The sequence below is a fragment of the Equus caballus genome, chromosome 2, assembly GCF_041296265.1.
Source record: "Equus caballus isolate H_3958 breed thoroughbred chromosome 2, TB-T2T, whole genome shotgun sequence".
Classification (NCBI taxonomy): domain Eukaryota; kingdom Metazoa; phylum Chordata; class Mammalia; order Perissodactyla; family Equidae; genus Equus; species Equus caballus.
Genome location: NC_091685.1, coordinates 85,931,595 through 85,944,216, shown reverse-complemented (window position 1 = coordinate 85,944,216; position 12,622 = coordinate 85,931,595). Strand labels below are relative to the sequence as shown.

The 12,622-nt window shown below is 49.6% G+C and overlaps 1 protein-coding gene across 3 annotated transcripts; it reads right to left on the bottom strand.

The window, feature by feature from the left end:
- Positions 1-344: 344 nt before the first annotated feature.
- Positions 345-11,247, bottom strand: SFRP2 (secreted frizzled related protein 2). Of its 3 annotated transcripts, none has more exons than XM_070257663.1 (4): positions 11,102-11,247; positions 8,085-8,875; positions 5,641-5,721; positions 345-1,509 (listed from the first exon to the last, which is right to left on the bottom strand). In XM_070257663.1, exons 2-4 carry the CDS (start codon positions 8,581-8,583, stop codon positions 1,205-1,207), a joined length of 885 nt encoding a protein of 294 aa, XP_070113764.1. In that variant the 5' UTR covers positions 8,584-8,875; positions 11,102-11,247; the 3' UTR covers positions 345-1,204. The 3 variants fall into 3 exon arrangements, with proteins under 3 accessions (XP_070113764.1, XP_070113758.1, XP_023492182.1); XM_070257657.1 differs by having other exon boundaries at positions 8,085-8,979; positions 11,102-11,177; XM_023636414.2 differs by lacking the exon at positions 11,102-11,247 and having other exon boundaries at positions 8,085-10,918.
- Between the last annotated feature and the right edge of the window lie 1,375 nt (positions 11,248-12,622).

The following is a 12,622-nucleotide window of genomic DNA, read 5'->3' as shown; positions in this document are numbered from 1 at the left end:
TCTGGAAATGAAAAGCACAACTGTAAAGTTCATGAACCTTAGGTTTAGAGTCATGTTGCCACATTAGCTGCTGTTGAACTATGAGAAGGGACAAAAGCAGAAAGATTCTTTGCACAGCCTGCAAATCTCTGCCTCTGTGTAGTGTCTGCAGTAGTAAAATCTGTATGAGATGTGAGGCACAAGGCAGGAGCCAGGTGGTGTAGGGGGGAGACACTTTCTGAGTCACTTAAGAAACGGACACTGCCAACTGTGGGAGGGCTGGGCCTCAGGAGAAAGGAGGTGATGACTCTTGTACAGCTCCCTTCCCAATTCCTTCCACTAAGAAGAGAAGACAGGAGACAAGGAACAGGTAAAACAGGATGAAACGTTTATATACAAGAATAGAATGTTTATCTGAAATATTTACAGTGTTGGTTAAAGCAATATTTTTACAACTTTTTAAGGTCAACTACGATGTATATTACAGGTAAGCTACAATGGTTTAATTTGCAAAATTAAGTAAAAAATGTTTTAAACGAAGCTTAAAGTACTCAGGTCAATTATAAAATTTCTCTGCTTTGCCCTTTATTCGAAGAAATCATGCTATGATGGTTAATGTGCTTTTTATAAATGGAAGTACTCTACCTGGAAATGCAATAAATGCTACAGTTGTAAGTTCCCAAAGGGTGTAAAATGACAAGTGAGTTGTTATAAGACTTAGGTGCTGAGTCTCAGGCTGGAGATGAGAGAGATGTTGAGATAACAGCCAGCTTTATCTCAACCAGGTTTGTGACTCCAAAGTTTGGGCCACACAGAAAAATGATGCTATTTGCACGTTATGGCAACCTCAATGAAAAGTGAAAATCAGTTGACCCAAACCAAACAGAAAAAAAAAAAAATCAGACCCAAGTCACCGTTGCACCTATTCAAAACTAGTTTTAAAGTGAGCTATTTAAAAACTTCATAAAAATATTCATGATTTTATTAGTTTGAACATTTCTACAAGATTTGGGTGGGTTTTTCCTTTACGTGAAAACAGCTATCCATTCCTGAGGCCTCCTAGGGCCTTATAACTCAGGAAATGCTGGGGGTGCAAACGTGCAAAAGGCAGGGGGAGCTGCTCCAGGCTGGGGGACTGTGCTTGGGAGAGAGAGCAGAGGTCCTGGAGCGGAAATGGTCAGCCGAGCCCTGGAGCTGGCCTGTCGGGGCAACCTGCGTGCCAGAACTAGCACTGCAGCTTGCGGATGCTTCGGGAGATGCGCTTGAACTCTCGCTGCCCCTTCTGCCACCGCTTCACCGAGGTGATCACCAGCTCCCCACCCACTTTCTGTCCCATGACCAGATAGGGTGCGTTGATGTCATTCATCTCCTCGCAGGTGCACTGCAAGCTGTCTTTGAGCCACAGCACTGATTTCTTCAGGTCCCTTTCGGACACACCGTTCAGCTTGTAAATGGTCTTGCTCTTGGTCTCCAGGATGATTTTGGTATCTCTGTTGATATAGGTTATCTCCTTCACTTTTATTTTCAGTGCTAGGAAGACAAGAGGTGGGGGGAAAGAATCACACCAGTTATACTGAGGGGATAGAGTATAGATTGGGAGCTTTCCTCACCCCGTTCCACAGCATATGTGTGTGAGTTGGCCTGGGGGAGGGACGAAGAGCTTCCTAGAGCTAATGAGACTGTCAGGGGCTGCAGGCGGGGGTTGGGAGCTGAGGGCAGCAGGTAGCTCCATTTCTAAAGCCTTGAAGGATTTGCCAGGCACTTTGTTTCAGATCAGCCATCCTTTCAAAACTCTTTTTGCGGGACTCAATTAACTTTTCTTCCTCGCCCTTGTGTTCTTGTGTTTGTACATAGGTTGCATGTGGTTTGTGCTCTCCTCAACAAATGACTTCCCCTATTGGAAACTTCAGCATGAAAAGAGATGCCTGACTCTTAGGCGAAACATGATCCTTCTGTGGTTGTAAACTTTAAACTCAATTTATTACGTCGGAGAGGTTTTTGGACAAACCTGTAAGGAAATTATATCACAGAATCATTGTTTTCTAAAGAACAGACTACAGGGAGGGGGAATTGATCTAACAGCTGCATTTGATTTGGGAAAGTAACTAGGAGAAAAATATCCAAGAGTCTTTTTAAGAGCACAACATGTTTAGCTGTAAAAGTGTTTTTCTGCAGACCTCATCCTCATATGCTATCATTTGCCTGTCTAAGGCCAAGGCGTTTACAGATTATATATGTACTGTTTCCAAAATGGATATGTAGACTCATTAGAATGCTAAGACCAAAAGTAAGTGGTTTACTATAAAAGACACATTTTATAGTCCTGAACAGTATGCTTTGGGAAAGAAAGCCATACAAACATACATGCTGGAATTAAATTTCAAGACTCCATGAAAGCAGAGAAAGGATAGAATTTTAAGGTTAGAAGGGATCATCCAGTTGAAATTTCTTGTTGGTACATGAAGCATCTGAAATCCAGAGAAGTTTAGTGACTTACATGAGGTCACCCAGTTAGGTTGTGTCCTGGCTGAGTTGTTCTCAGAATTCCAGTCCCCAAACCTCCTCCTATAACACCACTGTGGTCTCTTATAAGCAACATCAAGTTTTCTGTCCTGGTTGGAGCATTAACACACCCAACTGTAATGTGTCCTAAGAGTGCTGGTGACATTGACCATTGTTCCGTATGGATGATGTGCAAGTGTGACTTCCTGACTTTGATGGACTTTAATACATTGTTTAAATTAGTGATAGAGAAGAGGGTTTTTTGTGTGTATAACTGCTTTGGGGATTTCTCTCTTTCTCTCTCTCTCTCTCTGATTCTCTCTTTCTTTCCTTCTGTCTCAGAAAGAGAATTTGACCAAGCATGGCTTTTCCAGTCAACCAGGAAATGACCAAAGCTCAACTAGGTAAATCAAGGACTCTGTGACTTGGCCAACCATGATTTTGTTTGAAAGGCATCTGAACCGTAGTACTGAGTTCTCAGGGTTTATGAGACTTAAATCATGGAATAAGTCATGTGGAAATGTCACATGTTCCTGTGGCCTCTGTGTAAGGCATGGGGGTGGGGAAGATAAGTGGTGGGAGAAGTGGTTATATGTTACCTGGGAGCCTTGTCTACAGCACAGATAAAGCATGTGTGAGACTTCACCTGGTCAAGTTAAACATTCTTGAGCTCCAAACATCAGAAAAATGATCCCTTTTAACCAGGGGGATGATTTATTACTCACCTTGCTCTAGCTATAAAATAACCAACTTTGCAAAAGCTTGCCAGGGGAAGACATCAGGCATTTCATTTCCTCCCTGGATTTTCAGCTGGGACCAAATATAGGGAACCAAAGCCCCAAAATAACTTTTCCTGCCCTGGAAGATGCGAATGGGGATGCAGGGTTTGGTAGGAGGCAGAGGTGATGATACTGTCTAGTCCAACAATAGGTTGTATACACAGGCAGGCAGTTCTGGGCCATTCTTTCTTCACCAATATTCACCACTGAAATAAGGAGGTGTTCTGCATTTTCCCTATTCTTCAGGAGTGCAGTGGAGAAAGAGTGTGATGCTTTCGTGGATGATTCAAGTTAAATAAATCAGATTTATACCCACATTCCTTCTGCCTCTCCATTTCTCCCACCAAGTACAGAGGCAATATGGAATACTGCTTATAACCCAGGAGTGCATGATGCACTTCTCACAATTCAGGTTCATTACTCCTTTTGTGACAAAATGAATGTGGGGAAATAGGAAACATAGCTTGTGATACCTTAAAGGTAATGACTTCCATGTTGTTTTGAAAGGCTTTCTCCTCTAAGGAGAGAACACTGGGGACACATACTCACAGACACTGATTTTTTTGGCCCAGATCATGATAGAGCATCCTTAGGAAGGGGATCTTCTGTAAGGCAAGCCACAAAGCAAGTAGTAATATGTGTGTGTGTGTGTGTGTGTGTGTGTGTATGGGTGCGTGCCCTAATTTCAACTGTTTCGGAGCCCGTGATTTAGCCAACTTTTTCCTAGCAAGCAGGAGAGAGATCTGTATTAAAGCTAGTGCCAAGGACATAAGCTGCCAGAAGAAAATGATATTTTATATACATTTTTGTATAAATTTTATTAAAATTATATTTTTCTATTTTGCCCTTAATCAAATCTTGTAGCATGGAAGCTAAGAACTGTGTTCTGGTAAGGCTCTGGAGATTTGTGATTGCTGCTGCCAACATGCCTCGCCCTCTATGACTTTGACAGTCTTATATATTTGAATATAGATACATGAAACCTTGTCATCCGTTTTGTGGCTCTTGCTGAGGGGAAGGCTTGGTTAGACTTAGAGGTGCTTCCTTTCTTTCGGCCTTCCTCGGCAGCGTGAAGCTTTTCCTAAAGCTCTGGCTGTGGTTGTTCTGGGAGCAGCTAAGATTAGACCCAGGACACTCCCTGAAAGAGACGTGGGTTGTAAGGAGCATCGATGGGCTTGTTTCCAGAGTTTCAGCCTGACCAGGTCTGAGGTTGCTGGGATGGTAAGTTGTAAGGAGAGAGTGGAAGGGCCTTCCTCAAGAGTGGGTGGGAGCCACAGTGATTTCTCTCAGTCTCCAGGACTGTGTTGAGGATGTAGAAATGTTAATACAGATCTATTAGATCTGTGTAACCTAACTGTTAAAATTTAGGTGAAGTTAGATTTTCATTTTCAAACATTGTATGAACAGGGGTCATATCTGTTTACCAGTGAGTTCAACCTTCTGCCTGAATAAATTTTAAAGGGTACCAACCTCTCAAACACACCAAAAGGTGCCTGCTCTTGGAATGGGATGAAAACAAGAATGTCTCAGGAGTGTGCGTGACATTTTTTGCCACTCCCAACTCTGAATCCTGTGTCTGGCTGGGCTTATCCCTCACCTGGGAGGCCTGAGGACGGCAGATAAGGTGCCGAGGGAGCTCTGTGTGGACAGTCTCAAGCCTCTTTCCTCTTATAATATTCTCTTAAGGGTAATGACTTATACTCCATGAAACTTGGGTCACTTAACACATGCACTCTTTGTTGTCCCCAAGCACCACGTCATCCTGGCACCTTTCATGTATCTTGCTAAAGCAAATTCCTAAGCTTTATTTTTCCTTCTTTTTAAATTTAAGGAACTTCTCACTCCCAAATTGTTAACCACTACGTTGGATATATTCACTAGTGGTGGAACACAGAAGAACAAAGCATTATGGGTTATGAATAAAGTAAAAATATTTCTATTTGGTGCTGGAGCAAATTTTTATTTTGGGCCAGCTTAATGCCATGAATCTGTTTTGCTGGGGCTAATATGTTTTCATCTCTGGTGCACAAGTCAAGTGACTGAAAGAGAACATGGCCCAAGATTATGTTTGTTGGCAAGAAAAAGCCAAAGTGAAATGAAAAATGTGCCATTGAAAATTCATACTTTGAATAATTCTCATTATTTGATTATTGCTGAACAGAACAATGAATCTCACCTAAAAAGATATGATTTAATACAAGATAGTTACACAGGGAGGAAACAAGGATAGAGCAAGTTAGATGATTTAGCAAAGATGAGCTGGGATGGTATTTTACTCAACCTTTTTGCGTAACATCTTAATGATTTGTACCTTTAAGTTTTACTGGCAAATAAAACTTTTGAATGTGAAATCTCTTGGTGGTGGTGGTGAACTACTTACCAAAATCATTTTTACAAAGAGTTTCCATTATGTCGTTGTCATCCTCATTTTTATTTTTGCAGGCTTCACATACCTTTGGAGCTAGAAATGTGAAAAAATTAGTAAGTTTGCTTAAACGGGAACAGCAGGTGGTGTCTGTAAACAACTCACAAGGCTTATCCAGACACGAGTTGGCCATTGTTCTCTAAGACCCCAGCTTCTGCCTCCTTTAGAAAAGGAGCATTGCTCATTTCTAAGAAAGTCTCCTGTGCCTCCCATTTTTTGACAGGCAAAAATGCCCATATGCTGTGTTTAAAATAAATGATGAATCCCAGAGAGAAGGGCATTGTGGGTAGAGTGTGCAGGTGTAGCTACAGTTAACTGGAACAGGCTGCCACTTTTTAGCTCCTCCTCCCACCCTGGGACAACATCAGTGTATAAGGATAAAGCCCCTTTGAGGAGAAAGCGCTAGAAGACCCTCAAGGGATTGCGGAAAACTAGTAGCCAGAAACTGGCCGAAAGATTGTCCTTCTCAGCTGCAGGACGCCAGTGCAGCCCGGTTTCTGCTGGGCTCTTCAGAAGGGCTCTGTGTCTCAGGGGAGTCATTTCAAGATATTCTCAAGTCTGGACAGGGAGTGGCAGCATCACATATGGGATGAGGGCCACAAATGGGCTCTTTCCTCCTTGCAAACACCTCACCAACTACAACAGCCTGCTCTAAGGGGTTCTCTATCACCTCGTGCTTTCTGCCAAGTTTGTGCTTGAGTTAAGCAGCATTTATTTCATTATCCCTGGTGCAGGTTCTTCTTGTCCCTCTTTGCTCATTTCAAACTCTCAAAAACAGAAAGAAAAAACCCAACCAACCAACCAAAAAAACCCAAAGCTTTTCCTGAAGCTAATCAAAGTTGAAGCAAACTGTCTCTGGAGTCTGACCAAACCTAGGAATGTGCACAAGCACAAGCATCAGAGAGCCTACTACAGGCTCTTCTGAAAGGGTCTGACTTCTTCGGAAAAGAAAAAAGAAAACTCCTTTTCGCCCATTTATAAATGTTCTAATGCTGTCTTGAAAATTTAGGCGAATTTAGATTTTCTTTAATATGAAACTGAATTTTCACAGAAGAAAACTTTATGTGACTCATGATTGAAGTTATTTATCAAATTAGAAAAAGAACAGAGCAGATTTTCAAGAACATAAACTTTTATTTTGAAGGGGGAAATGATTTTTGGAGAAATCTAGTATAAAACGGTGCTGATAGTGGAAAGAAAGAGAAACAAAAGCAACACACATAAAACTGCCCAAACCTCCCCTCACCCAACCCAAATGAAACATTTCCAATTAGGAGCTCTAGGAATGTATATAAAATGTTACTAACCTGTATTGGTTGGTCTGTGGTATATGTTGGACAAATGTTTGAAATATGCCAAACATTTGCAATAAATTAGAAATCTAACCAATAAGATGATTGCAAACCCAGGGTGCCTGCCAGGAAAGATTGCTAAGCAACTTTGCATTTTCTTTAACTAATGATGGCTGTAGGAAAACAATTAGAGATTGAAAGGGAGATGCTGCTGGAGACCTGAAAAGGATTAGGAAGCCCCCTTTCCATCCCTGGGGGACCTAAATCAGCTCAGACTCATTGGATGTTTTCCTTGTAGGAAGAGTATCAAGAGCCCATGAGGTTTTCATTGCTTTGATGGTTTTTGCACAGGAACTCCCCCTCAGTTTTCTAAAAACTTAGGAAACTCTCTTTTGCATGATTTTCTCCAGTTAATTAAAACCACTCCTAAGATATAAGCTGATTAGTGATAGAAAAATAATTCCTGGAGATTCCCTTTGCGCCCTCTTCCTTAGACACCTGAGCAGTTGCAGCCAGTGCTCAGATTTCAACACGCTCCGAGTCAGTCCTGCTTTTATTTCCAAAACCTAAATCGGCAATGAACAAAAAGTACCTTAAAAGGCTATTTGTGCATTTCGGCTGTCCTGCCTGCATGGGAATGTTCCTGTGCCTAGAATTCTGCCCAGTGGGAAGAACGTGCCGCATGAGACTGAGAGAGAAGCCTCTGGCCAGGGTGCTCACCACCAGCTCCACACAGGACCACTCTCAGAATACCGGCCCCCGTGCTAGCTTTTAAAAAAATAATTGTATATCTATAAGCGAAAAACGACTTTCACTTCTTCGTTTTCTTTTCTTTTTAAAAAACTGTCCCTAAGAAATAGCAACTGGTATAACTCGGGAGGCGAATGAGAGACTTGGAGGGGTGTGTGTGCGTGTGGGGGGGCCGGTTGTCTCAAATTTGTCACGATGACACACGAGGGCAAGGAGAGCGTCTGCCCCGCTCGAGACTGGCACCCCCCACCCCCCACCCGCGGGGATGCATCAGGATGTGGGGCGAGGGCCGCGGGATCCTCCAGGAAAGCCTTACCAGAGCTGGGAGAGGGGTGGGGAATAAAGGGGAAGGCTTACCTTCCTCGGTGGCGGGCAAGAGGTGGTCGCTGCTAGCAAGAGGGATGCAGAGATCGTTGTCCTGGGGGAAACGGTCGCACTCGAGCATGTCAGGCCACGGGAAGCCGAAGGCGGACATGACCGGAGCGCAGCGGTCCTTCACCTGCACGCAGAGCGAGTGGCACGGCTGGATGGTTTCGTCCAGGTCATCGAGGCAGACGGGGGCAAAGAGCGAGCACAGGAACTTCTTGGTGTCCGGGTGGCACTGCTTCATGACCAGCGGGATCCAGGCGCCCGCCTGCTCCAGCACCTCCTTCATGGTCTCGTGGCCCAGCAGGTTGGGCAGCCGCATGTTCTGGTACTCTATGCCATGGCACAGCTGCAGATTGGCCGGGATGGGCTTGCAATTGCTGCGCTTGTAGGAGAAGTCGGGCTGGCCGAAGAAGAGCCCGCGCGCCGAGCCCAAGCAGCAGTGCGAGGCGAGGACGAGCAGCAGCAGCGAGCCAGGGCCCCGCGGCATCGTGGGCGCGCGACCCCCGGGGGGCGGAGGGAGCGGAGCCGGGGAAGCGCGAGGCGGCCGGGCGGCGCTCGGCCCGAGCCCGCTCGCTCCGCTCGGCGGGGCTCGTGGGCCTGGAAAGCGGGCGGCGGGAGCGCCGAGACGCCGGGCGCGGGGAGGACGGCGCGGCAAAGCGCTCTCCGCTCGGCTTCGCGCTGCAAGCACGCGCGCAGCTCCTGGGGGCTCCGACCCGGGGGAGCAGAGTGAGCCGCTGCTGGGGCCCCGCCAGAGTTTTCTTGGCCTTTTTTATGCAAATCTGGAGGAGGGGGAGCAAGGGAGGAGCCAATGGAGAGTAATCCGAGGAGGGGTGGTCACTACTCTTGGTCTGGCTTTCCGTTGAGAATGCCCCTCACGCGCTCCCTGGAAGGAAATTCAGGCTTCGGCCCCCTCCCCCCGCCCCCGCTTCAGATGCTGCTGAGTGCGCGCCCTAGGATTACTTTAAACGACAAACAAACAAATAGACAAGCCTGGCAGCTGTGCCCCAACAGTGAGCGTGCGGGGCGCGGGCTGCGGGAGATGGGGACAAGCTGGGGACGCGACCGGTCCCGGCGGGAACTTGCTCCGCCCCCCGCGAGCTCGGGGCCGGAGTTAGTTTGACCCCAGCCTTAAGTTTCCGCTCCGGCCGGGGGCTGTGTGGAGGAACCGCATCCCCGGGAGCCGCGAGCCGGCAGCCCTCGGGCTCTTTGTGCCCTCTGCTCGCGCCCGGGACCTGCCCGCCCGAGGCTGCCTCGGCGAGCTTGGTTTCCTCTCGAATCTCCAGCCACGTTTCCCAGCCTGGCCCATCCATACGGTGTGCTCCTTCCTGCCCTTTTAAAAACCAGAATAATAAATAGAGGCGTATGAGCAAAATTGTTTACATGGAAAAGGAAATAAAACCTTGGGGTTGTTATTTTGTTGGGGTAAGTCTAGATTTTGCTGTTGTGGAAACGCCACTACAGAGTCTGGTTAGAATCACACACGACTGCCCACCATTTCCTGGTTTTGCAGAAGAGACCTGCCGTCCCTCCTTCAATGAATGGGCTGACTCCATGCTCGAAGGCATTACGAGCCATAAGATACACGGGCCCCAGCAGCAGGGCGCTCAGGAGAGCCAGGATGGGCCCCCAGCGCAGTTTGGAAAGAGAGTGCTGGGCACAAGGGACTGGCAGAAAATGCGCCATAAGGGTGCGCAGGCTGGGAAGGGGTGAGGAACGGGGAGTCGGGGCAGAGGAAGGAGCCCTGCCTGGAGATCCAAGAGCGCTAGTCGTGGCCTTGGCAGAGATGGTTCCTTCATCCTACCCGTGCCAACGGGCACAGTGCTGGGGGCCGAGTGTGCGGAGGTGAACAAACAGGCCAGCCTCTGTCTCCGGGAGCTGGGGCTCTAGTGCCCTCGAGGACAGCAAACAGTAAGTTCACAGCTGTAAACCGGGACAAGGGTGCCAGCAGAGGGAAGGTGTGTGTGTGTGTGTGTGTGGGGGGGGGGTGCTCCTTTCCTCTAATCGCCCCAAGTCTCCCTTAGGGGCAGGTCGCTTCCGCCCCCTCAGCCTCCCCAGCTGGGTGGTGGTGCAGATCCAAAGAGAATCCAGGGAGAGAGAGCCCGCCTAGGTTCTTTCATATGTAAGATGGGCGCATTGTTATTACTTCCCGGCCACTTAGAGCCATCCACAGGCTCGGTCCACAGCTTCCCTATTTCCCTCCTTCCGGAAAGATGCATTGGCCTTGGCGGCCCCCCCAGGTCCAAGTCGCCCGGCTCGCTTTGTGGTCCCACCGCTTAGAGGAGGGGGTTAATGTGTGGGTGGTGAAAGCCCACTCTGTGATCTCCTACCCTTTCCTGGCCTTAAACACACCAGGAGAATCGCCATCTGGACAGAGAGCATCTTCTGGACTCCAAGAATCTGGGTCCCTAAGACTCCAGCTTCCATCTTGTCTCCTTTGACACGAACGCTCTGCCGGGGCAGGGCCAGGGCGGCAGCAAAAGGCCGCTCTTCTGCTGAATTGGTCCTGGGCCTTTTCCTTTCTAAAGCCCCGCTCCCCAAGACAAACTATTTTGAAAACAAACCCCAAATGAAACGGAAGCATATCGAATCAAACAGCTAATCAGACCCTGAGCTTTGATAGATGCTAGGACTTGGGCCCGGGAGGAGGTGTGGGGGTGGGATGAGCGCCCTCCCTCCTCCACCGCCCCCAGCCCCAACGCCCTCCCCTGGGGGCGCCTCGGCCTCCCAGATCCCGCAGCGCTGGGCTCACGGAGCCCGAAGCGGGTCAGGGTTGGTTGAGGCGGTGCAAGGCCGCACACCAGCGGTCGGCCGGGGGCCCGGGCGCCCCGCGGGCCCGCGCGGCCCGGGGCATTGTTTCGCGAGCCCGCGTGGCCCCGCTCGCCGCCAGGGGGCGCCGGGAGCCGCGCTGGAGTCTCCATCTCGCCGCGCCCCTGTCCCGTTCTAGCCGGCCCAGTTCCCGGCCCCGCGGCTCCTCCTCGCACCGCGTCCCCCGGCCTCGATCTCACCCTGCGCAGGCTGCGTCTCTCTTCTCCACCGCGGGTCTCGCTCCACTCCTTTTCCCTTCCGCCGCTCGTTCGCGCCCGGCCAAGCGCGTGCCCGCGGGACAGGGCTGGTGACGATCTCGGCGCGCCTCCCCAGCCCGGGTCGCTGTGCCACCGCCGAGACGCGCGCACGTGGTGCAGCCCCGCATTGGCGCCTTCCTTAACCCGGACTCCTCCGCGCTCCCTGTTGACCCTCTGGCCTGTGGGTCTCCTCAGTTCCTTGGTACTCATCAAAACCCGCCACAGGCTTTTGCTTTTACAGAGAGTCAGTGCTGACCGTCTCCCCGCCGGGGTCCATGTAGTACTTGCCCGTCTTAGGAACGGAAACGCCGTTCACCCAAACCCAGAGTAGATTGCAGTGGGCGCCCACTCCTCTGACTGCAGCAGCCAGTAGGGCAGCCTGCTTAAAGGGGGCTGCCCATGGGTCCCTGGTGATGGGGTTGGTCCTCTCCCTGGCCCCCCGCCCCTGCCACACACACAGTGAAGAGCATCTCACCCAGATGCTGCAGGCCTGAAGAAGAGCTCAACTATCTGTGCTCTAGATTTGTCCCGGCTTCTCTGCTCGTTTCCTGTTGTTGAGGCACTGAAGAATCTTGAGGCCCAAAGAAAGTTCCCGCCAATCTCACCAGAGCAATTCGGCTGTGCTATACTATAGCTACAGAGTTTTCGGGCAGGCAGGACCCTCACTCTCATGCTCGGAGATTCTGTCCTGTGGGAAGGGTCTCCAAGCCCGGGGACCCTGGAGTCTGCTCTGCATCCCCGGAGAGTGGCGGAAATGGAGCCTCCCACCACCACTCGCGAAAAGTAGAGTTAAGGCGGACGGACTCTTATTTCTGAGAGGGAGTGCAAGCAAAAGGGGAAGAACGACACGTGTAATGTGCCGGATTCTTAATTCCGCAAATCCAGCACCGGTAAAGGGGCAGCCTCGAATTGGAAATAAACTTCTTAGTCCCCAAATGTCCACATCACTGACCTGCCCTTCCTATCGATTGTGAAGCTTGAGTTTCGATGCTCCGTATTGAAAAGCACGGCCTCCTGGGAGGCTTTAAACCTCTACGAGAGCTCCTGGCTCGGGATGAAGACAGTTACATAGGGCAGGCCAGGAGCGCCCTGCGGAAGCACCGGGAAGGACGACCCGCGCCGACGCCAAGAGGCTGCCCTCACAGACTGACCGAGAGCCCCCCTGTCTCCTGAAACCCTCACTGCCACCCGGCAGGTGAGTGTGATTATCATTCTGCGAATAAGTAGTCACGAGGAAACTAAGGCTCACAGGGGTTTAGTGACTGGAATCGGGTCACACAGTGAGTGGTACATCTGCTGGTGTTACACGTGCCTTGGCTGGGTGAAGTTCCGGCCCGGGCTGGCTTCGGGGACACGTCCTGATCTGTCGGGTGTCTCCAACAGCGTCGCCGCTTGCTTTTCATCCACGCCCAGGCCAGCCGGGTGAGTGACGTCACCTTCTCGTCCTAGAACGGTGGACCCGGG